This window comes from Cinclus cinclus, chromosome 6 (genome assembly GCF_963662255.1).
Source record: "Cinclus cinclus chromosome 6, bCinCin1.1, whole genome shotgun sequence".
NCBI classification, from domain to species: Eukaryota; Metazoa; Chordata; class Aves; order Passeriformes; family Cinclidae; genus Cinclus; species Cinclus cinclus.
This window is the reverse complement of record NC_085051.1, coordinates 41,934,028-41,956,583: the sequence shown is the minus strand read 5'-3', so window position 1 is coordinate 41,956,583 and position 22,556 is coordinate 41,934,028. Positions and strand designations below refer to the sequence as shown.

General features: G+C 42.6%; 1 protein-coding gene across 11 annotated transcripts in view; it reads right to left on the bottom strand.

The window, feature by feature from the left end:
* Window positions 1-22,556, bottom strand: part of NRXN3 (neurexin 3) — a 900,390-nt gene that overhangs the window by 328,987 nt on the left and 548,847 nt on the right. For 5 of the 11 annotated variants that reach the window (XM_062495273.1, XM_062495270.1, XM_062495271.1 and 2 more), the window contains exon 1: window positions 21,060-21,303. The exons of the other annotated variants lie outside the window; for them this stretch is intronic. In XM_062495273.1, the coding sequence (XP_062351257.1) occupies window positions 21,060-21,303 (244 nt within the window). Of the gene's footprint in view, window positions 1-21,059; window positions 21,304-22,556 lie in introns of those variants that run through there. 11 annotated transcript variants of the gene reach the window in all.

The following is a 22,556-nucleotide window of genomic DNA, read 5'->3' as shown; positions in this document are numbered from 1 at the left end:
AATTGAGAGGCACTTGAAATAAAGAGTTAAATCTACTATAAAAACATGTCTCAGTCCCTCTTAGGTGAGCTGCAGCAATCCTTACCCATTTTTTTCCTCCTCAGGACTTTTCAATATAGAAAAAGTAATGTGTGAAAAAAAAAATTAAGTCAGCTAGCACAGCAGGAGCTACATGCTGATTAGAAAAATTTTGCTTTGTTGGGGTGCAGGTTTGGGGGCGGGAGCAAATGAAGCAAATAAATGGTATTAATCTTTTAAACCTGAGAGTTTTAGCTACTGCATTAAAAATTTGGCAGTGGTATCTTCTAATCCCAAAGCCCAAGTACGGAGTATTATCCAGCAGACTGCATTCCCACACTTGACACCTCCCTAAAAGCTTTCTGTCATGTGTGCCAGTTTTATCGGCTACCTGGAGGACTAAAAGAGAATTCACTCACTAATTCCCAACCTCAGAGCAATCTTTCTCTGTTCCTTGAATGGCAGGGTGAATAGGACACTATCTTTAGAAAGCCTTTGCTTATTCAGTTACACCACCTTGCTTTGCTACCAGCCCTGAGTACAAACCATATTAGGGAGTAGAAGCAGCAAAAGCATTCACTGGTGGTCTAATTCTGCTCTCCCTGCCTTGCCCTGAGGTGTGACTGCCTCTGATGTGGACCATGAAAGCTGATGAGCAGTTCACAAAGGCATGATGAAACACTGCAGGTCAAGACATGAGGAAAAAGTCAATATCCAAGTAAGCCTGCAGGAAGAATGTAAAAAGTTGGAGTAAAAATAACATAATTGGGATATGATATAGCCAGAGATGAGGATTAGCACTAGACAACATCAGTGACAATGAGTGATGAGGACTCCCATTTGCATGTCTTATACCAAAAATATCTCCACAAGTAACAACCTGTCCCAAGAAGAGTGAGCTCAATGTTAAAATGCTGGAAGTGCCATTCCAGATGAAATTTAGGTCCACATAATGCAGTATACATCTACAGCAGTAGCCAGTGTCATACCTTGTGCTGAAAGGGCAGCAAACCTTGCTGTAAGAGGGAATTGATGTCTTTTAGTAGGGAAAAAAAAAAAGCAGATTAAATAAACAGGCAAAATATCAGACACAAAAAAAATATTTTTTATATCAAAAAACTAGTCTGTTACAGACCAGTTTTATCAGTGGTTACTTCATTTACACACTAACACCACTGCAACCACAAAAACACCATTAACTACAATCTGCTCCAGTACATTTCAGGAATATGTGCTTCTCTACCTCCTAGGTCTCATCTTCATTTCTGGGCATAACCCATCACATTACCTTGTCAATGGCCACTGTGAGGCACAATCCCCTCAAAACCACACTGAACCGACTTCCTGGTCCTCCACCAGAGGGATAAAGAAACATCGACCAGTTAAAAATAGATGTTGACAGATTTGGTATAATTAATATTGATATTTAACAACTCTAGATCTCCCGCTCTTTTGTGAGTTCATCCACAAATGCAATATGGGGTCTGCAAGGAACATGGTAACTGTCCTTTGATCCTGTCCTCTTCCAAGTTATAAAATAAGATTTCTTATTAAGATTTGGGGCAAGGGACAAACTGCTTGGAGTTTTGGTGTAGCACAATACACTGAGTGCATTATTTTTCCAAGTCACAGCTTCCCTTTTGGATTCTGACAAGGAAAGACTGACACACCGGATAAACCAGGGAAGAAATTACATCATATGCAATCTGTTACTTTCTCTTTTTCTCTTTTTTTAAGACACCTGAAGCAGATAAAAAGCAGAGAGGGGGAGTCAGATCCCCACTGGGTATAAGCTGGCATAGCTCTGCTATAGTCACTGAGTAGAATGAGTCAATATATTGATACCTACTGAGAAGTTATCCTGTGTACCTTAAATATTAACACCAGAGTCAACATGAAGGAAAAGAGAAAGGGGCTTTCACCTCATTTGTTCAGCTCTTCAGCCTAATGAATGTATAACTTCCCTAATGAGCACACACACACACACACACACACACACATACTTGCTAAAAAAAGCCTGGCTGAGTCAGAGAGGCACTGTGGGACCCATCTGCCCCTGCTGATCAACCTCCTCCTCCCATCCACCCACCTGCTGCCCCAGAATACACCTTGCTCTGCTGCCACACTTCTATGTCAGGTACAAAGTCCCCTGTGCAAGCAGAATAAATAAAAATAATAGCCTAGGTAGGCTTCCAAATATCAATTATCTATCTGCTTTTTAAAAAAAAATATTTATTTACAAGGTAGTTGGTCCACATTCTGCTATTACTGGTAACAACACAAACCTGGGAGATTGCAGTTAAAGACAGCAGAAAAGACCTAGTATGAGAACCAAGTACTATCCTGCTCTATCCAAACTTAAAGCATAATCTGGCAGTATATAGTATGCGTTCCTGCTTCTTTTTGTGCACATTGTAGTAGTTCATGAACACATTATTTAGCCTGGGGAAGCATCAGAACTTTCCTTCATAAATGCATTTCAATCCAGACGATTGCTCAAATAGAAGTGTCCAAAAATTGGATTTAGAGGAAACCCCATCTGAGAGGGTGTTAGATGACAAGAAAAGTCTTACGGTATTTAAACATACAACAGCCCAGAAACAGACAGTGCTGGATATATGTGTGAAGGTACCTTATATGTTTTGTGTAGCTCACTCTCTCTCTTAACAGCAGAAGCCAGTTAAAATGACAATTTACATGATCTGAAAGGCTGGGATTTGCAGCCTGGAATGGGGAATGAAGAACAGCAGCAGCAGCAGTTGCATTGTGGATCACAGCATAAACCATACACCATAAGCAGGACCTATGCATTGCCCCCCACTGCAGAGTGAAGCTTTCCAAATTAGGTCCATTAGACTCAGTACTTCCCTCATATCTCTCTCCAGCACTGGCAGACAGAACCTTTGAGAATTCTCAGCTGTGTCACACAGCTACAAAAATAATCCAGTTTTGGTCTCCCCTGAAAACCTCTGGCACGGACGTGGTTATTTCTAAAAACAAATTTGACTGTGGTCAACAGCCTTTGGGGATTTCTTCTGGATTGGGAAAGTTTAATACCAGACATGCTGGGCAAAGGACGAAAATACTTCCATATTACATGTCAGGAATAAACACAAGGTGATTCAACTCAATCAACTCAATACCTTCTTGTTCCTGTCACACCTGTAAATGCTACTGACTGTCATCCAGTGATATGCTTCTCTAGGACAAGCAATTTTCCCGTGCAAGGGAAGTTTATCACCATTAGGTATGAAGGACTATCCTATCCCTCCTCATCTCCAGTCTCTGCTTCCTTTGGCAGTATTCTGGTGCTAATTTTCTTAGATAATACAGTTGCTTTAATGTTTTAAAACAAAATACTTCTTAAATTGAAAAGCGATGTTTTAAAAACTACAGTATTTTACTTTTCAACATTTTTCATTTTTACAACATTTTAAATGCTAATTCTATTATGAAAAAATGTTATTGGAACTGTTATCAAAATGGTTATAGGTGTAGTAAACCCCCTTAGCACACAAAACCCAAATCTATTTTGAACCCTGAGAACAGAAAAAGCATCAAAACCTCTATATTGAAAGGGTAAGTAGGTAGAAATATTATCCAGCCCAGGTCTTTAGTAAGTCAGGCAGTTAACTCTCTCCTTGCTGCACACTCTCTCCCCACCCCCCTTCTTCACACTAAAATGTAAGAAATGCAAGCACTGAAATGAGGGTGGCATTCATTTCCTTTCAACCCAACACAGACTGAATTTTCCACAGTCTACCATCCTACCTACAAACCTATCAAGCAGTGTTTTTAGGGGGCTAGCTACTCACTTGCCATAATTACATGTAAAAATTATGAACTATACAGGTTCAGGACACTCTGAATGAGCTGCTTTACTGGGCCATGTTTTGCAAGAAGAGACACAGAATGCCAAGTAGTCCTGAGCACATGCATACACCAGTGGCAGCTACTTGGGTTTCCAGAGCTCTTTAGGCAGTAAGAAGAATGAACAGTGAATAGGAATTAGGGACCCTGTTTGCCTTTTGCCTCTAAAATGCCAGTGCTAGTGAATAGCTGCACATGAAATCAACAACAAAAATGGGAAGGGAGATAAGAAAACCCTTTTTTGAGACATGAATTATGATCTTTTTAAAGAGTAATGGTGCATAGACCCCCCCCCCCCCCCCCTTGTTTAAATGCTCTCTGGGAGCACAGCCTTACAGAGGTTCAGTGCAACTACTAGAAGGGTTGTCATGCTAAATGGAGCCAATGATGGCTAAATATCAATCCCCAGTTAATCGTTTGCTCTCACCAGCATGTTAAAGCTGAGCATCCCAAATCTCCAGGACAGTTGTGCTAATGAAATAAGCAAAAAAAGTCAAGTGAGATGTTATCTGAGCCTGCCTGATGAGATTGCAGTTTGCAGACAACCCTGGCTTATCTTAGATGATGAACTATCGTGGATAAACAGAATGCATCAAGTCTGTTTCCCCAAGACCTTGACTTGCTGGTGGTAGGGGAATATGAATAACATCTAGGCAGCTCAATACAGATTAAATGAGGAACTGGATAAGACCACGGTGTTAATGAATATGCCCTTTTAAAATATCACCAAATACCTAGTCTAATAACCACACAGTGTAAAGTATTATGCTTCTGGTATACATTACTTTAAGTCAGGTAAATTAAGGTTAGAATCAAAGACTGTAAATGCAGTATGTACTTGCAAACATACATAAAGTTTTCTATGTGTGCCCTTACAGTAGTACCCAACTTTTACATGATCGAAAAACTACTGTCCATCTGAAAATTCCTTGCAAAGCTGCATCACTATCACAATTCTGACACATAAGAGGAAATTGCAGTATTGGCTAGGATTATAAAACCAGAACATGCAAGATACAGAAAAAGGTTCTCAGACCCTGCTCTCCTCTGGATTCACAAACACTAGGTATCAGTGATGTCAGCAAGAAACAGTTTGGTAAGAAGGACACAGAAATCTTGAAAAATGAAGACTGAATGTTGTCCCACACACACCTGTGATCTCATCAAAATTATGTATTCTGTTTGATAACTGCCACTGAGAAACAAATTTCGAAACATCTAGTTCAGGCAGGCAAATCGATAACGAGTAGAGACATGCAAGGAGTATTCACTTATGCAAATGTGACTGCATTATAGGTGTCTGAACAAGTTATTGTAATGCATTGCAATAATGCACCAGATTGTTTATCCTAAACAACATATTGCCTAAACAGTGACTTGTTTGGGCTTTAAATTTATTTAGCTTTAAACACACAAAAAATATGGGTACCTAGCAGTGATGGTGGGATTGAGCCACAGTTCAGGCTTGCTCCAGCAGCAGGTTACAGACCAAATTTCTTGGTGCAGAAACAGAGCAGAAGTTCACTATGAAATCTTTTCATAAGAGAATCAATGACACTTTAACAAGCCCACAACTACAGCCGGATTTGGAAAAACCTACAGCGTCTGGGTTATTACACAGTGGCAGTTAAAATAATACCATGACCTTACAACTGATGTATGACATTGCTTCATGTCTTTGAATGCTTTTTTCTCAGAATTTCACTGGCAGCAATTTCAGTTTAAAAATTACTCTTCAATTAAAATCCCAGCTACAGAGTAATAATACAACAAATATTCACTTTTAAGCCTAAAACTGTGCAAAGAAGCATGGTTTAGAATACTCACTTCCAAAGCCCTAGTCACCTACAGCTGAAGTCCAGAAATTTTTCTCATTCCCCCTGCTGTTCAAACAATGTATCAAGTACAATAGAAATAACAACAATTATTTTGGGAGCCTTCCAAATGGATTAATGCTCATGTAACCCAGGCTTTCAGAATGGTTCTAATGGCATAGATGTGATTTTTTGTTTGTGTTTATTTTATGACTAGCATTGGTTGAGAATTTTCCACTGAAGGGTAATCCATCATAAGTAAACTATTTTTAGGGATTGGTCTGTATTCAGGTTTAAACAAGTTTAGGCATTTAATAAGTTTCATGTTCCATTTAAAACATGCTTTTTGTTTGGAAAGCTTAATAAATAAATACTTTAAAATTTTTTAAAATGTGATGGTTTTATACCCATGGTAATTAATAGTTATAAATGAGCAAGATTTGCCTTTAGTAGAGCAACCAGTATAGAAGGAAAAAATTCAAAACATAAAGAACATAAACCCTATTCAGATCTAAGAATATAGCAACAGCTTTCAAGACTGCATGCAGGTTTATACCAATAGCTCTGAATTTAACACTGTAATCTAATAAATTAGTCAATTTGAGGCAAGAGTACTGTTACCTGTAGATCCATGGGGAGTGGTACTAGCAATGGTAACAGGCTCTCTCCCTCAGCTGAACAGAGGGAGAACTAATTATTGCCTATAGGATATGAAGAGTTCACAGGCAGCAGGGCATAAGGAGAAATACAGCATACAATAAATTATTATTGCTATCCTCAGCCCTTGACTTTTAGCAGTAACAAATTCTAGTTTCTAAGATCTTTCTTCGAAACTTTTAAAGGACTCCCTTGAGGATCAGGGCTAATAGGTTAGAGTGGTTATTTGTGAAAAATGTTCTCCCCCTGTTAACTGGATGTTTCTATTTACTCAGCATCTGTGGAGTTTGCCATGGTATATGGCAGGTTTCTGTTTCCCCCAGTTTTGGTTCCTTGAGGACCTTTGCAAGCACTGGATGACTTTGCAATACTGATTATCAGGTTGGACCATGAATATATTAAATCCAGGGCTCTGGACTGCTTACTGTGAGTGACATTTTCCTATGACTACAGAAACTGGGCAGTCTGCGCTTGGTTTCATGATATGAATTTTGTTCCTGGGGATGAATTTGGCAAGACTGTTGCCGAAGTAGTCTGAAGTAGAGGCATTGTAGGGAAGGAATGAGTTTTGGGAGAACATCTTTTAATCACATTAGTTTTCTTGTACAAGTTTAATGTTTTTCTGTTTAAATTCCTGTGCATGGTGTTAAGCCATAAGCAGATGTACACTATGTACATTTGCGCACAGAAAAAAAGGGTTGTATTACCATTATTTTGCATCAGGTTTGCTTGGATGTTTCACAAAAAAAAAAAAACAAAAAACAAAACAAAACAACAAAAAAAAAACTACCAATCTCTCTCAAGCAGTAACTGTTTAAAGAAGTTACTTGGACTGATCTCTGGATTCCTTGGAATAGCCAGTTCAACATTTTCAGTTTTTTGGGGGTTTGTCCATATGGAAAAAATAAAAATCTTGAGTAAAATAGATGGGAGAGCTGTTAATTCTCTGTACCCTACTCTATTCACATCATACATTACAACAACAAATGGAAGTTCTTTCTGCCCAGGTGGTAAATTCCCTGGGATCCCTTTTCCGTGGCTGAGTCTGGCAACTGCTAGACAAATACAAGAGATCAAGAAAGATTTTCATCTGAAGTTGGCACAGCCGAGTCTGAAACTGGGATACTCAGGTCAGAGCTACTTCTTTAGATAGGCAAGTACAGATTGTGACAGCAAGGGAACTGATGTGACCTGTAGCCAGCTGAGAGCACAGGGCCGGCACAACAGACTCTTCTTGATGCTAAATGTCTTCTGGTTTGTAATGGCAAAAGTAAAATCAGGCTGCTTATGTTGCCCAAGACTAGGAAATATGCAAGTATTTCAACTCCCCATTACCACCTGTGAGTTTCAAATACACAGAGGTCAAGCTCTGATTTGCCTAGAGTGACAGCAGAAGGCAGAGTTAAACCATGACACATACCCACAAGCTGTTTCCATATTCCTGGCTTAGACTACTCTGCCTCTTTCCCTTTCAGACACTCTCATGTGAAAGCTGCTTTCTGGGAGATTTACATTAGTTTAGATGAAAACGCTGAATAGAAAGGACTTATTTCCATGCACCATGGACTGTAACTGAAACACTGTGAGTACATGGCAGCTGCTGTCTGACACTGGACACAACAGGCTTAATGTCACAGTTTTGAGGCAGAAAACATTTCTGGCAGCATTTAACATGGCTGAGGTTATTATTACTAGACACAGATACAAACAAGACCAGCTTTTCTGCAAAGCAATGTGTAGTCTCTCTTTCATATACACATCACATTTCTAGTCCTCAGAAATCCATGATGTGGGTTGCTAATAAGAAGAAAAAAAGGTAAATGATGTAATTCATGTGCAGCAAGCCAAATATTTTGGGAAGATATGGACAAGAACTGTACCAACAATCTACCCATAAACCATATTTTTTTAAGAAAAAAAGGTATTTTAGACATATTAGACTAAAAGTACATGGATGGATTAATCGTGATGGTCAATGCTTCCTGGTAGTGTCAAACTAATTGTTCATGTGCTTCCCCTCCCTGGGTATGTATTTCAGCAAAGAAATCCTAAACAGAAACTCAACCATGTCACCATAAAAGAGCAATGAGAAAAGTGCACTGGATCAAATGCCACCAGTGCCAAGGTTATACTGTGAGCTTTGACTTTGTGCACAGCCACATTCAGATAATCTAAATTCTATTAACCTTCAAAGCCTGTTAGGTGCTTCCAATTAGGCACCCTGATAACCTGGACTGAAGTGACAGAAAGCAATAAACCCTGGGATTTCAGCAGAACTCAGGCTGTTTAAATGTGGCAAAAGTTTCTGACTCAGCAAACTGCTTTGCCTCTCCATGTCCCATTTTCTCATCTTAGAATAAGAAATAAAGAAACTGGTTGCACACCCTCTATCAGGGCTGTGATGGTCTAAAAAGCTGCATAACATGCGTTGAGATGGCAAATTAAAAATAGCTAAGGAAAAAGTGAGTACAAGAAAAAGACTTACTAATACAGAACAGCCTATGAAGTATTATAACCATAACAAAACTACAATGAGTCTCCTCAGCTCTTTACAGCATAAGGTGTTCACCATTTGTGAGGTCAAGGAAAAAAAAATACAAGCCTCCCTTGGGATTTAATACAATTAAACGTATCAAAGAGGTTATTTGCATCCATCTGCAGCATCTGGCACTGGCCACAGTGAAGAGAAAGAATACCAGACCAGATGGACCAGTGTATACAGAAATTCTTTTAATCTTCTGTGATTAATTTCTTCCTTCAGGTTGGATACATCTCTTCAAATTGTGTATCAACATCTAACCATAACTGGTGCTGACTTATCATTGATTGTACTGTGAGTTTATCTGCAGCTCAGCATTCTGGGACAGTTTAGTCCCTTGCTTACCTCAACTCTAAAGCAGGATTTCTTTATCAGTGAATTTCTACATTCACTCACACATTTTCCAAGCTTTGTCCTCAGAGATTACTGACAGAGTCCATGACTCAACTGTAATTTGAACCAAAAATCTTTTTCAGTTTCTCAATCTTTGCTTCTGTAAGGCTGTAGACTACAAACCTATAGACCATAAGACTCCAAATGTACTTCCAATAATACAGTCTTGTCCATGAACTCATAGAGCCTAGGTTTGCATGGCAGGATCCTAAAACTTTCCCACAAATTCTTCTGGAATGACTGCACCATTTTTATGTGATTCATGCAAAGACACAGAAAGCAAGGGTGAAGTAAAACAGCAAAGACAACAGAAATCTTGTCACCCATTGCATTTTTTTTTGTTTGAAGACCATGTAAGTAAGAATAATCAATTCTTTTTAACCCTTATTTTATTTATAAATAATTTACTTTACCAATAATTACAAATCATTAGCACTGCAATATGGTGACACTGTATTATGATAATACATCAGGGACTTCATTGCCATATTTTAAACTTCTTGACTAACTAGGACCCCTGTAAATATGGTGAAGTTCAGCTACACGAAGGCCAGGGACATGAATCATGCTTTCTAGAAGGTGAATCCAGGAATCCAAAATGGTTATAGAAAATGGTTGCCATAGAATGGTGGCACAGGCAGTGAAATGGGATAAAAGAAAGAGCTCCTGCATATGTGACTACTTCGTCACTATATACTGTTTTGAGGGAAATACTCTCCAAACACAGCCCCCAGCTCTTTCCTGGATCTGAACTCAGCTTCCTTATGGACATGAATTAAGCATCATCCCAAACCTCAGCAGAAATCTAAAAATCAGACAGTGCTTCTGAAGAGAAGCAAGTTTCCCCAAGGAGAAGTACTGCACATATCCCTGTGTACACACAGAGGGGTGCCCTGGCAAAAATGCCCACTGTTCAGACACAGCATTTGAACAAACTGCTACCCAGTCACTTGTGTAACAGAGGAACACAGACACGGCAAGCACACACCCTGAGGCACCACTACTGACTGCCATACAGCCCTGCCTTTACCTAGGCCTGTCCTAGTCACCTTCTTAGGAACACAAATAAAGCACTGCACAGCTCTCCTCTTGCCAAGCAGCAGCAGAATCCACCCTTTCTCCCTCCATTAAAAAAGGTGCCTTGAGTCTTTATACTAATAGGCAATTAGTTTATTAATGTCTTGTTCTAGATATTGACAATAAGACTTAAAAAAACACATGGTGAAAAAAAAACAGTAAAAAAGAAACCTAAACGGATGATTCAATCATCACAGTAACTGGACTTATAAAACATACAGAATACTCTGAAGACTAGATCCAAGATCAAAAAAGTGTGTGGCTAAAAGAACACTGTACATTGAACATCAGCAATTTGGGGCTCTGGTGGACAAGATGCATATCCCACAGCCTTCTTCAGAGCACTTGAAACTCCTCAGCTCAGATGAAGAGAAGCCAATAGGGCAGCCACTTTGCTGAGCTCTGATACTGCTCCTTCCTGTCCTGTTTATTTTCTGTATTTTTTTCCTCTAAAAATTATATATATATATATAAATTTAGCTTCAAATTGCCTGTCTCTTTACTTAAGAATTACTTGGGTCTTTAATGGCTCTTCTAATGCTTCCCTCCTTTGCTTCTGATCAAAGAGAAGGAAAGAACAGGAACAAATTTACACTTCAGCTTAATTTCATCTTCTTCCTCTTTTCTCCCTCCCCTCTTCTTTCCCTTGATTGCTGAAATCACCTGAATAATTTTGTTCACAATTTTCGGTAATATGAGTTGACTGAACAGTTGCAGACAAAAATCTAACTTGTGACAGAAGCAGAAGAAAGCCAACAGGGACAATGAGAGTAAAGGCCGGGGTATACAATCAGCTTTTGAGCTCCTGGTCTAAAAAAACCCTCAGATTTCTAAAACCAGCAAAGAAAAATGCATGTCCACAATGCTCCTTAAAGCAGTAAATGAAACCACCAGCAGCAGTTGGAACAACTCTTACAAAGAAAGGACTGAAACAAAACACTGCATCTAACCACACAGCCCTGGCACTTCCCATGCTTCTGACAATGTGTTCTTCGGATGAGAATCAGTATTTCTTTGCAGAACTGGCTTCCAAAAAAGGCACCCACCTCTTCTCAGAAGTTTGCCAAAGAAAGTACCAGGAGCCATACCACTATGATGTTCCTTAAATTCTAAGGACCAAATATTCTGGCTGAAGTTTGAAGATACCTTTCTAGAACGCTGAGAAAGAAAAGTAACAATATAGCTCTTTTCCTTTCATATGTGTTACGTCAGGATCTAGCAAGATTTTAAAAAGTCATCATATTTTTGCACTACAACATAGAGAAACTGAATCACCTGGCAATGTATGATACACCATCCAGTATATAAAGGTAAGCCAGGAGCAGAGCTAGGGAAAATGTTTAGGGGTTTTTGTTCAGATCTGTTCCATTCTGCTGTTGAGGTAAAATCTCTTCAGCACTGCTCATTAACAACTGGAATATGACTTCAGTGACATCAGTGACAAAATTTCTCACCAAGGAATGTACAAAAGGCTCAGATTTAGATCGTTTTTCAAACAGTTATCAAGTATTATTAATTAGACCAGTAGGGGAGGCTGTTCATTTTGCTGTTGTATATTTCCTAATGACTGGGCCAGGGAAAGTAGCTGAGTATATGGCTTGTTAAATAGAAATTAACGTGTCTGGAATAACAATTACCTGAACTTAAATAATCTTTGATACACACCACTGACAGAATTTGCCTACCTGCCATCTGAGCAGAATTTGCCACCTTGATATTTGGTTACCAGATATACTCTTTTAATACTAAGCAAATGCACATAAATTCTGAAGGACAGGTGCCCACATCCCCGTATTCTGTTCCAACCCACTGCAGTCCTGGCATGTTCACAGTGCCTATGTTAGAAAAATAAGTCACAAGGTAAATGGATGTTTGTAGGGCACAGACACTTTTTGTCTCCCACATTCTCCATGCGAAAAAAGAACCAAAAACAACGAAAAGAAAATTTTTAAAAAAAATTGAAAGTAAGTTAGTAAGAATTCTCTGCTCTGTTTCTCTTCTTCAAGCCTCTATAAGGTGCTGAATACATTTCTCAAGGAAAATTAATTTCTTTGTCTTTTCCTTGCCTCTAATGAACTGCCTCTGAATGCATGAGGGGACAGAAAGGAGAGCATTATCTTCATGGTGAGATAATAAAAAGCGAAAATGCATTCAAAGCCATCAGTATCTTCCAAACTTACACTGACAGAAATATGCTGGACTGCAGACAGGGAAGCAAGATCAGGGAAACTTAGAATAGCTTTGGCATTCATTACTAAACTACAAAGAAAAGATGACATTGGGGGAGCAGAGGTCATCCTACAGAGATGTTACACAAGCACATGCTAGATGTAGGCCACATAAACTGAGGATCACTCTAGGTCCTATCCAGGCCACCAGCATTCCTACACACTGTACTCAATGAACATCAGTGAATGACAAACTCTCCTGTGAAAGCACAGAACATCATAAACATCAGTAGCATAATCAGAATATGAAAAAAGCTGAGATGAGCTACCATCAGACAAGTAAATCAAGAACAAATAAAGGAAAAATGTCAGGTTTCAACATACTGTTTCCACTTTCATTACACCAGATACTAAAAGATCCACAGTGCTTGTAAGTAAGAAAACACGCTTATGTAACAGCAACTTCCAGGAGTCTTTGGAGTGAAACTGTCCCAGACAACCACCATAACTCGGGAAGTTACAAAAGCTTAAAGCTTTAATGCAAGAAACACAGGAATTCCTATGTGTTAAGTCAGATAGTGAGAATCTTTGCAGAGCAGAAGCCAAGAAGAAACCTTGGCAGAACCCATTTTCTATGTGTAGTCCAGTCAATGTAACAACCAAATGAAACTAATAGATTAAAAGAAAATTAAATTATCTTTTTATTTTTTTTTAAATTCTCTTCTTCGGAAACACCTGAACTTCTTCAATAATTTCAGGTTTATTGTATGTATTATGTGTTCTCTCCCTCAAACACCCTGTAGTTGACATCCCAACACCACTCAGGGAATTTCCAGATTCTGCTGTTTTGTCCTCATGGTTGAAGTCTTCATAAGAAAAGGAGGACTTTTGGGCACTGAAACATTGGTGAGACATAAAAACATGCAGAACCAGCTAAACAGAAATATTTTCAGACCTCATCCCTGTAAAGTATCCACTGCAAACCAGTTGGAGCAGGAGCAGCAGGCTGCTGTAACTGCAGGATCATGACAGGAAGCCATAAAAACCCTCACTAGGCAGTGCAGCAGATGAGCAAGGAAGCAAAGGGTTCATCAAATATGTCCAGAAAATCAGTTCATGTCATGCAGCATGACGTTAAAGATTGAACTTGTGAAAAAAATCCAAACTTTACCTCCCTGCCCCTTCCAGTAATTTCATCTTCTTAATTTAGATTAATATTCTTCCAATAATTCGATCTGATTAATGGAGATTAATACTCTTCCAATAATTTGACCTGATTAATATGTTGAATTTATTCTAAATTCAAAATTAAGTTCCAAGGATAGCATAGAAACTTATTCCCTCTGAAGTTATTAAATGGAGCCCGGACTGCTGACTGAACTGATGGTACTCTCTTCCTGAGCCCTCTGGAAAACAAAGTCTTCCCTCAGTCTTTACCACATGGTATTCACAGAATAAGTAAAGGGTCTTTTTTTAGCAATGTTTTTGCATCTTTCTGATTCATTCACCCTGTCCCTTGATCTTTTACAAACACAAGACTCCCTGTAGACTGTAAAATACTTCCCCTCTTCTGCCCTCCATCATCAAGAATGTAAAAAGATGAAAGATGCAAGACTAAGAGATGATAAAGTAAACCTTAGCACTGGATCGATTTAGTAATGTCCTTTATCAGCCCCACTATTCATGCTTCACAACCACTATAGCTCACACTAACTTCATTTTCATCTTAATACACCATATAGAAAAGCAGCCTAAATATACATCCCCAGATATAAAGCGTATAATCTGTAAACTACAGGAACAGGCAGATCATTTCCATTCGTTTCTTATGTAGCAAAAACCAGAATTTACACCCAAAGCATATAATTATATTCAAATACTAAAAGACAGTTTCGGAAGTACTTTAAATTCATAGTTTGGGGCGAAGTCACTCAGGGATATAAGTAGTTGTTCTAATGTGCAAAAACAACACACAGAGAATGCAAGAGTGGTGAGAAAGCCATGGTGAATCACAGGTTCCTTGGCTCCAGCAGCTCCCTAGAGTTTGGCACCGCCAGCACTCTGCCAAAATGCTCTCCTGCTCCTTCAGAAACACCATGCTGGGATTTGGCACGAGAGCCTATCCAGGCTTTAAAGCCATAAGGGAAAACACTACTAGGATCTAAGTTCAGGTCCTGGTTGTCCTTCAAGAAGAGCTCCAAGCAGGCTTAAGGTTCTCAACATCTAAAGCCCAAGAGGACTACCGGGGTTTCATTCATTTTTATGGCTCCCTGCCTGCGATCTCAAAGGACACAGATGCACCAGAAGTGCTTGCCTCACGTAGGTGAAAAAAATGGTTTTCCCTTAATTTCACAGATGAGGAAAAAAAGTCAGGAAGTAAAGTAATGTCTTGTCATGTCATGTCAAGGTTGTACAACAAATCAGAGCCATTGGTCAACTGCATGTCGTCTTGTGTATAAAGGTTACACAGAAGACATGAAAACCATCTTTTTCTTTTTTTTTTTTTCCTAGTACAAATGACCTTTCATAGTTATCAAGGACCACCAGGTCAGCAAGGGCAAAAGAAAACAGAAAAAACAGAAAAAAACCACTAAACAAAAAAAAAACCTTTAAAACAAAACAAACAAGAAACAAACAAAAGCACCAAAAACAATCAAACAAAAAAAAAAAAAAAAAAAACAAACGGGCAGCCAATCAGCACAGGACTGTCATCCTGGGCAACTACACAGAGAGCTAGTTTTCTTAATGCACAGCACATGGAAAATAAAAAACAGAAGACTGGTCATCCTTTGTACTTCCCAGACAAAACTTACACTCCTTGCACTAATAAGCTCCAACTCTTTATTCAGTTACCTTCCGTACGGGAAGCTTCTGTTTGAACGGTGGAACTTCCCCACCACCAGCTGGAGACTATTCTGTTCTTGTCAGTATTGCCACAAATGCACATGATCTAGGTGCATTTTCCTCTTTCTAGTGAGATGTGTAAGGAATTTGGAGCTCCCAACGGCACAGTATATAATGACCCAGTGGCAAATAATAATGACCCAGAACAGTCATAACACTTTCCAAGCATATATTTTCATGTCATGGCAAAAGAAGAAAAAGGAAAAGAAAACAAGAAAAACTAGCCAAAATTATTAAGAAAAAAAATCTTATCTTTTTAAATAGAAAAATAAAAGTAGAAATAATGTAAAATATAGCATTCTCATTCTGCAGTATTCTGACTATATAGCTGTTGTCACACAGCCATGTATTCTTTACAACATCAATGCCTATACAAAGCATATAGCAGGATCCTTCCTCTGTCTTTGAAATGTAGTCACCTCTGCAGCAGAATGTGGGAGTTGCTTGAAAAGTCAGGGTTGCATTACCCAAAAGCAGAAACAATAAAGAGAAGAAACCTCTCTCCAGTCTAAATTGCAAAGGAATTACAAGGAGGAAGAAAGCCCTGATCTAATTCTGACTAGGACTAGTATTGCCCCTTTTGCAAAATGTGCTATGAGATACTGAGCAAGCACAAAGTAGCTTTCAGAGGAGGCTTTTTTTACATGTTTTAAGAGACTACGCCTTCAGTAGTACAGGTCTGAGCAACATTTCAAAGAGCACAGAGACATATATTAAATAAGACTGACAGGGTTCAACATGAAGTTTCTCATGTTCCAGATCTCATAAGATCATTGGGATCTCCTAAGAACAAGTACCAGGTGAGCAGACTTCAAGATCAGTTTTGGAGATCAATGCAAACTATTCCAAGTTGGGAACTTCCAAGTTAATGCAGTGCACAGAATGAGAAGTCAAAGCACCTGATCAGAAACTGTTTCATAGAAAAGCATGCAAAGGATAAGTAAAACAGCAATCTCATTTTGAGGAAACAGTCTTTGTACATACCAGACTTTTTCTGTGTTCAACCACTGAAAACTGCTTTCTCAGAAGAGCTACAGAGTCAGCACAGGGAGGGAAAAAGCACAGCTATGATCGCTTAAAACTCCAAGTGAGTGAGTTTGTATGCTTTGATTTCTGTATAGCCATCTTGAGATAATTGAAGGAGATTTCCTTTAAAAATAATTAATCATTGTTAATATCTCTGTGATAGTGAATGTAAACATTCAGGCATATAGCAGCACTAGTCTTTACCAAAAAATTAGTCTTCATTGTTGATACGAGATTAAAAGACAAGCCACAGGAAGTAGACAGACTTCTACCTTTTCACCTTTGCAGAACTTAACTGCAAACTTAATTTCAGCTCTGAGTGAAGTTAATTTTGCTGGATTGCTGACTGCTCTGTACAGAACAATTTTTTCAATTTTGTTAAAGCTACCAATCCTTCCTCAAAGAAATCTGGTGAAGAAGGAACAAGAAAGGTCCTGCTTTGTACTGAGGAATGGGAAGTGCCAATGACGAGGAATTTGTTTCCTATCATAAAGAAAAGGCAGGATTGCAAGAACATAGAATCTTGAGAACAGGAATAGGTCACACTGGAGGAGCAGCAAGGACATAAGTTTTTTTCAAAAGGGTCCTCTGCTAGAGCTGTGTGTGGCAACCTTTGACACTGGTTTGCAGAATACCTGCCTGTTTTATGGAAACACTCTCTCAATTTGTCCAAGCATTCACTCTCATTTGCTGATTTTTAAAAAATATATAAGAGAAGGAAATGCTTCATATAAATAACAAAACTTCTAAGAATTGATTCAGGCCAGAGAGTTTTACCCACAAGATCTGGTGACTGCTTACTACCAGTCCTCACAACAAGTCCTCACAACAGCGACTATGACTCTACGTCTAGTGCAACAGCCTGGGCTAGCCTAGGCCCCACAAAGTGAAAATGAAGAGAAACTATCCTGTGTCCACCACTGCTCCCATAGGTCCAGAGCAGCCCCTGCAGGCAGGGGCAATTTGCACAAGGCATCACACACTGCCTCTGTGCACACCTGCTCCAGAGCCATTAAGGACAGCCAGAGAACAAACAACTGGAGGAGAAAGAGAAAACAAATTTGTTCATCACTAAGACCAAACACGCACAAATCCCTTCATTTTATCTGTCAACCAGAGGCACGCACTATTCATCAGCTGAGGCAATGAGGATGTGGAAAGAGGGGCTGTGAAGTCACTGCTGCAGGCTCCTGTAAAGCAGCTGACCCAGCACAGTGCTAAACAGCCCAGGGGAGACAGGAGGATTCAGTACATGTGAACCTTCAATAAACACAGCCCCAACTTTGCTCTTCCCCCTGTTTCACAAGCCTCCTGTGAAACAAAAAGGAATCAACGGTTTCCCTTCCCATTATTCAGGGATAAAGATTCTGCAAGTCTAGGGAGGTCCTCACATGGAAAAAAAGACTTGTCCTAGCTTGTTGAAGTCCCCTGCCTGGCCAGGCTCACTCCTCTGCTGACAAGGAGGTAAACCTGTAAGAAAGACTTTCTCCTTGAGAAGATGCACTGTGCCAAGTTTTGCACTTGCATGTTGCAGCCCAACTACCGTAAAGCACCAGCTCAGTGATTTCACAATTAACTCTCATAACACCAGCACGGTAGCAACTGCCAGATCTGGGTCTGGTCCTGCTCAAGGTAAGCCACAAGAAGGTATTCCACTGATTTTAAAGGTACACTAGATACAGACTCCAAACAAGTGCTCACTGCTCATGGGACATTTATTTTTCCTCTGTGCTAGATATTAATTTGCGTCTCCAAACAGATTGAAATCCACTGGCATGTATGAGAAAAAAGGAAAATATGTTTAAATACAAGACTGAGTTCCAGTGGTCAGCACTGTGGGGCTGGAAGACAACATAGCAGGGTGGCCATGACCCTGACCTGATTCCTTCCAAAACCAGTATTAACGTAGCCATCAAGCAGGGCAGCTATCATAATTAACTTCTTAATTCCCTCTAGGAAAAACAAATAATCAAAATCCCAAGAAACACAGGGAGGGCACAGCCTCTTTGGAATCTGACTCTTCAATGCTGTTACAGATCCAAGTTACGAGGGCCTCTGTTGTGCAACAGTGAAAGAACACACAAAAATAAACCATGCACATTTCCAAGACCAGCTGTCTTTGTGGTCTCTGCTTCATCTCTCTCTCTCAATCTACCTCTCTCTGTCTACCCCATTGACCTCCTTATTCATGGCCAAAGGTGATTTTTACATACCTTTCCTACACAGCATGATGAGAAAAGAAAAATTTAAAGAACAACAACAACAACAAAAAAAAAAAACACCACCCCACAAAAAACCCAAACAACTCACACTGACTTATACACTACCCTGAGCTCCCTGAGCCCTCTATTTCCCTTTATTCCTTCCTGCAATGGGGACACTGAAAAAATGCCTGTTTCTCACTGAAGTTGATAACTGCTTTTGCCCCTAGCTCTTAAATGAGGCTTTGCTTGACTTTCAGGGCAGATGGAAAAGCCATCAAGGAGAAAAGAGCTATCATTTCTTGACCGGGAAACACACTGTAGACTCTCACACAGACTTTTACAGCAAAGCCAAACACTATCACATTTTGTGACATCCTTCTCTCCTTTCCTCACAAGTGACCTATGAGCCAGGCTTTGCTATCCCCTTTCATCACAGGAGAACTAAGCTATATAAGCTGGGCTGTTGAAAACCCTTTGAGGCAGTGACTGGCTGATCCCTCATATTTCTTGCTTTAGCACAACAGGGACTCTCTCACATGGTCCTCAAGCATTGCTACAAATAACAGGGCTCCTGCTGCTAGTGATTAATAACCCATAACTGAGTTTCACAAGGGTGGTGCTTAACAGATGGTCTTGATGTCTGGCATAGCATTGGTTCCCTTCCCATGTGGGGCCTGAATGTTTCTCTTGCATTTTAGGATGGATGTGAACTTTGGAGCAGAAGTAGGAGCTTGATAGGCGGAAAGGATAGTGCCACTTCTGTCTGCAGAAATGGCTGAACACCTCCCCCTCAACCTACTGCACCCACTGCCACTTCAGTCCTGAGTCCTTGCCTCTGCAGCACAGTGCTATTCTGCAGTGCCCTGGGCTCCCCCTCCCGCACTGCCAGAGCATCGACGACCTACCTTGCAGAGTTCCCTGTCACCCTCTTCCAACGGCCTCCAGCAGCTCTGCCAGAGCACCTCCTGCTAGCACAGCCCTGCTCCGCTGGTGCTCAGCTGTGACCTGCAGCATCTGCCTCCTGGCTGCATTCCTGAGCCCTTTCCTTCTCCAACACGCCTTGGCTCAGACCTGCAATACCGACCTTCTACAACTCTGTCAACGTACCTAGAGACTTCATTGGAGATCCATTCATCACTGTGCCATTTGAACCCTTCAGACTGCTCTGCCTGTCGTCTGAGCACATAACTGGGGTGCTCCAGGTTTCAATATCTGTGTAACCCTGACACAGCCCTCCCAGCACATCTTCATAGTCCCTGCTGCAACCATGTCACGCAGTATTTCAACCAACTGTACCAGTGCTCTTCCTTCTTTCCCCTCCCTCTTCTTCAAAGTGTTCCTATTTCTAATACTAGTTCCTCTTCTTCTGGCCCTGCACAAATGTGAATCTCTATGACGGAAGGCCAGACCTGACCCTGACCTGCAGCCCTGGAAGGAAAGGACCAGGCCTTGGCCTGCCTGCCTCTCCCAGCTGATATGATTGCAAACAGAAGTTAAGGGACAAGGACAGAAGACAGGAGAAGGTGGAGATGAGGGAGAGCCTCCATGTCAGACAGGCCTAGACCACCTCCTGTCAGGGTGGGGAGACTTGAGATAGCTAGGTAAGAGGCTGTGTAGGTCCAGCTGCTGAGAATTGCTCAGCATTTCAGGGGCACGATGCTGGCCCTTTCACTCTTTCTTGGCATCGCTTAGACACCCTCTTCCCCTTCTCTCTTGCTGCCAGAGTGAAAACCTACTCCCTGTTATTTCCTACCCCAGGGTTTCCCAGGAAGACACTACCAGGTACCAAGAAGGAAGCCAGGAGCAGGAATGAGACCTCGCCTTTTCCTTTGTACGCCCCTTTCCATCCTCACCCACGAACGCTGCGAGCGCGCCGATAGGGGAGGAGCGGCGGCGGTAATTCCCGGAGCCCCGGCTGGCCCTCCCGCAGCTGGGCGAACGGGAAACGAGGCTGGCCGGCGGGGAAGACGAGCTGCTGCAATGACCATGTCAGCCGCTACAAGCTAGGGAGTTAGTGATTCCCCGTCGCAGGACCCCAGCGGGACAGGAGCGGATGCCCTTCCGCCGTCCGGAGCCGATCGGCGCTGCCGTCTGACACGGAGCGACCCGAGCCCACCCCGGCCGCCACCCTCCGTCCTGCTGGACCACACCGCCCGGGAAGTTGGCTCTCGGAGCGGTGTGTCCTCAGTCCTAGGCTCTGCTCGGGGAGGCGGCAGGGTAGGAGTGGAGGATTAACAGGGAGGGGAGCGAACGGCAGAAATATGAGGGGCAGGGAGGACCCCCCCCCGCCCCCCCCCTCCCCCGGAGACACGGCCATCGTCCCTGCTCCCCCTCTGCTGCTCCAACTGCTCTGCGAAAAGGTTAGAAAGAAACAAGAGTGGGAACCCACCGTGTCCTCCTCGGAGGGAGACAGGGGAGCGGTAGATAGAGATAGGCACAGAGTGGTGCTTGCTGCCGTGGAAGTGATGCTCATACTGAGCCTGAGAAACAGACGAGGAAGAGGAGGCAGAAGAAGCCACGTTAGAAGAACTCCACACAGAGCTGACGATACATCCCCAAAAGAGGGAGCACATCCACAGGGTCCAGGCGGGGCGGCGTCCCGGGCAAATGCTGGGGTCTATTCTCAGGTGCATGGTCAAGGCACAAGACACCTACAGACGGGCAGTCTGAATTCCAGCCAGGGAGAGAGAATAACGTTCATGATGCCAGGGGACCCATGCTAGCAGAAAGGAGAGTCGCTTCCGAGGCTCTAGGGGTGTGCGTGTGTGCTCAAGAAGAAAAGAGACAGTGTGTGCGAGAGAGCGAGTGCTAGCAGGGAAGGGGAGGGATGGGGGAAGGTTAGTAACCACACAGAGACGAATAAGACGCGCCGTTTCCCAGGGCTGGATCTATTGTGGCAGGAACCCCGCGGCCGTACGGAGCCTCCAGGAGTGCGCAGGAAAGCCACACATGTCCGCGCGAGGGTCCTGTTCAGGTTCCTCCAGGATCACGGGGTCCTTGAGGACTTTTCCCCGCCTGCGATCCCTGCCTCTCACTTTGCTGAGAGGGACTATTAAAAACGAAAAAGAAGAAATAAGCCAGGGACCCCAGGTAAATGTTTTGATTTTTTTTTTTAATCCCAATTCCGAGGGGTTTCTCTTGCTTCTCCACTAGCAAGTGTTGCAATGCAGAAGTGCTAGGACACGCACACGCGCGCGCGCGCACACACACACACACACACACACACACACACACACACACACACAGAGAGCGATCTAGATTGTTATCCTCTTTCCACCGAATCCAGGCGACCGAGGGGCTCAAGCCGATTAACCCTGCGCAGCCGTCGAGCGCATCGCCAGGTCCTCCCGAGCGGGCGGGCGGGCGCGTTGGAGCAGCCGGGGCGGGCGGCGCGGTCCGGGCGCGGAGCGAGCGGAGCCGGGGCGGGCGCGGGCGGCCGGCACCAAGTGCGGACAACTCGGCGGCGCAGGTGAAGCGCAGCCGGGGCGGCCGGGGAAGCGGCTCCGCCAATGGGCGAGACGCATGCAAATGTCCCGGCGCCGGAGAGCCAATGGGGGCGGCGGCAACGCTGCGCAGAGGGACCGGCTGGCTCCGGGGGAGGCGGGGCCGGCGCGCGGCACCGCCCCCGCCATTCATGCGCTCGTGCGGTCCCGCGCGCCCGCGGCCCCCGAGAACACCCGGCTCCTGGAACCGGCCGCACCGGGAACCGGAGCCCGGCATCCGCCGCCTGCCCCGAGCGGCCCCTGGCGAAACGCGCCCATGGCACCGTGCGGGGCCGCCACCTCCTTCCCGTGCCGCCACCTCCTTCCCGTGCCGCCACCTCCTTCCCGTGCCCCCGTCCCGCTGTGCCTCGGGGTCGGCCGGCTGAAGTAACGCCGTCCCCCCG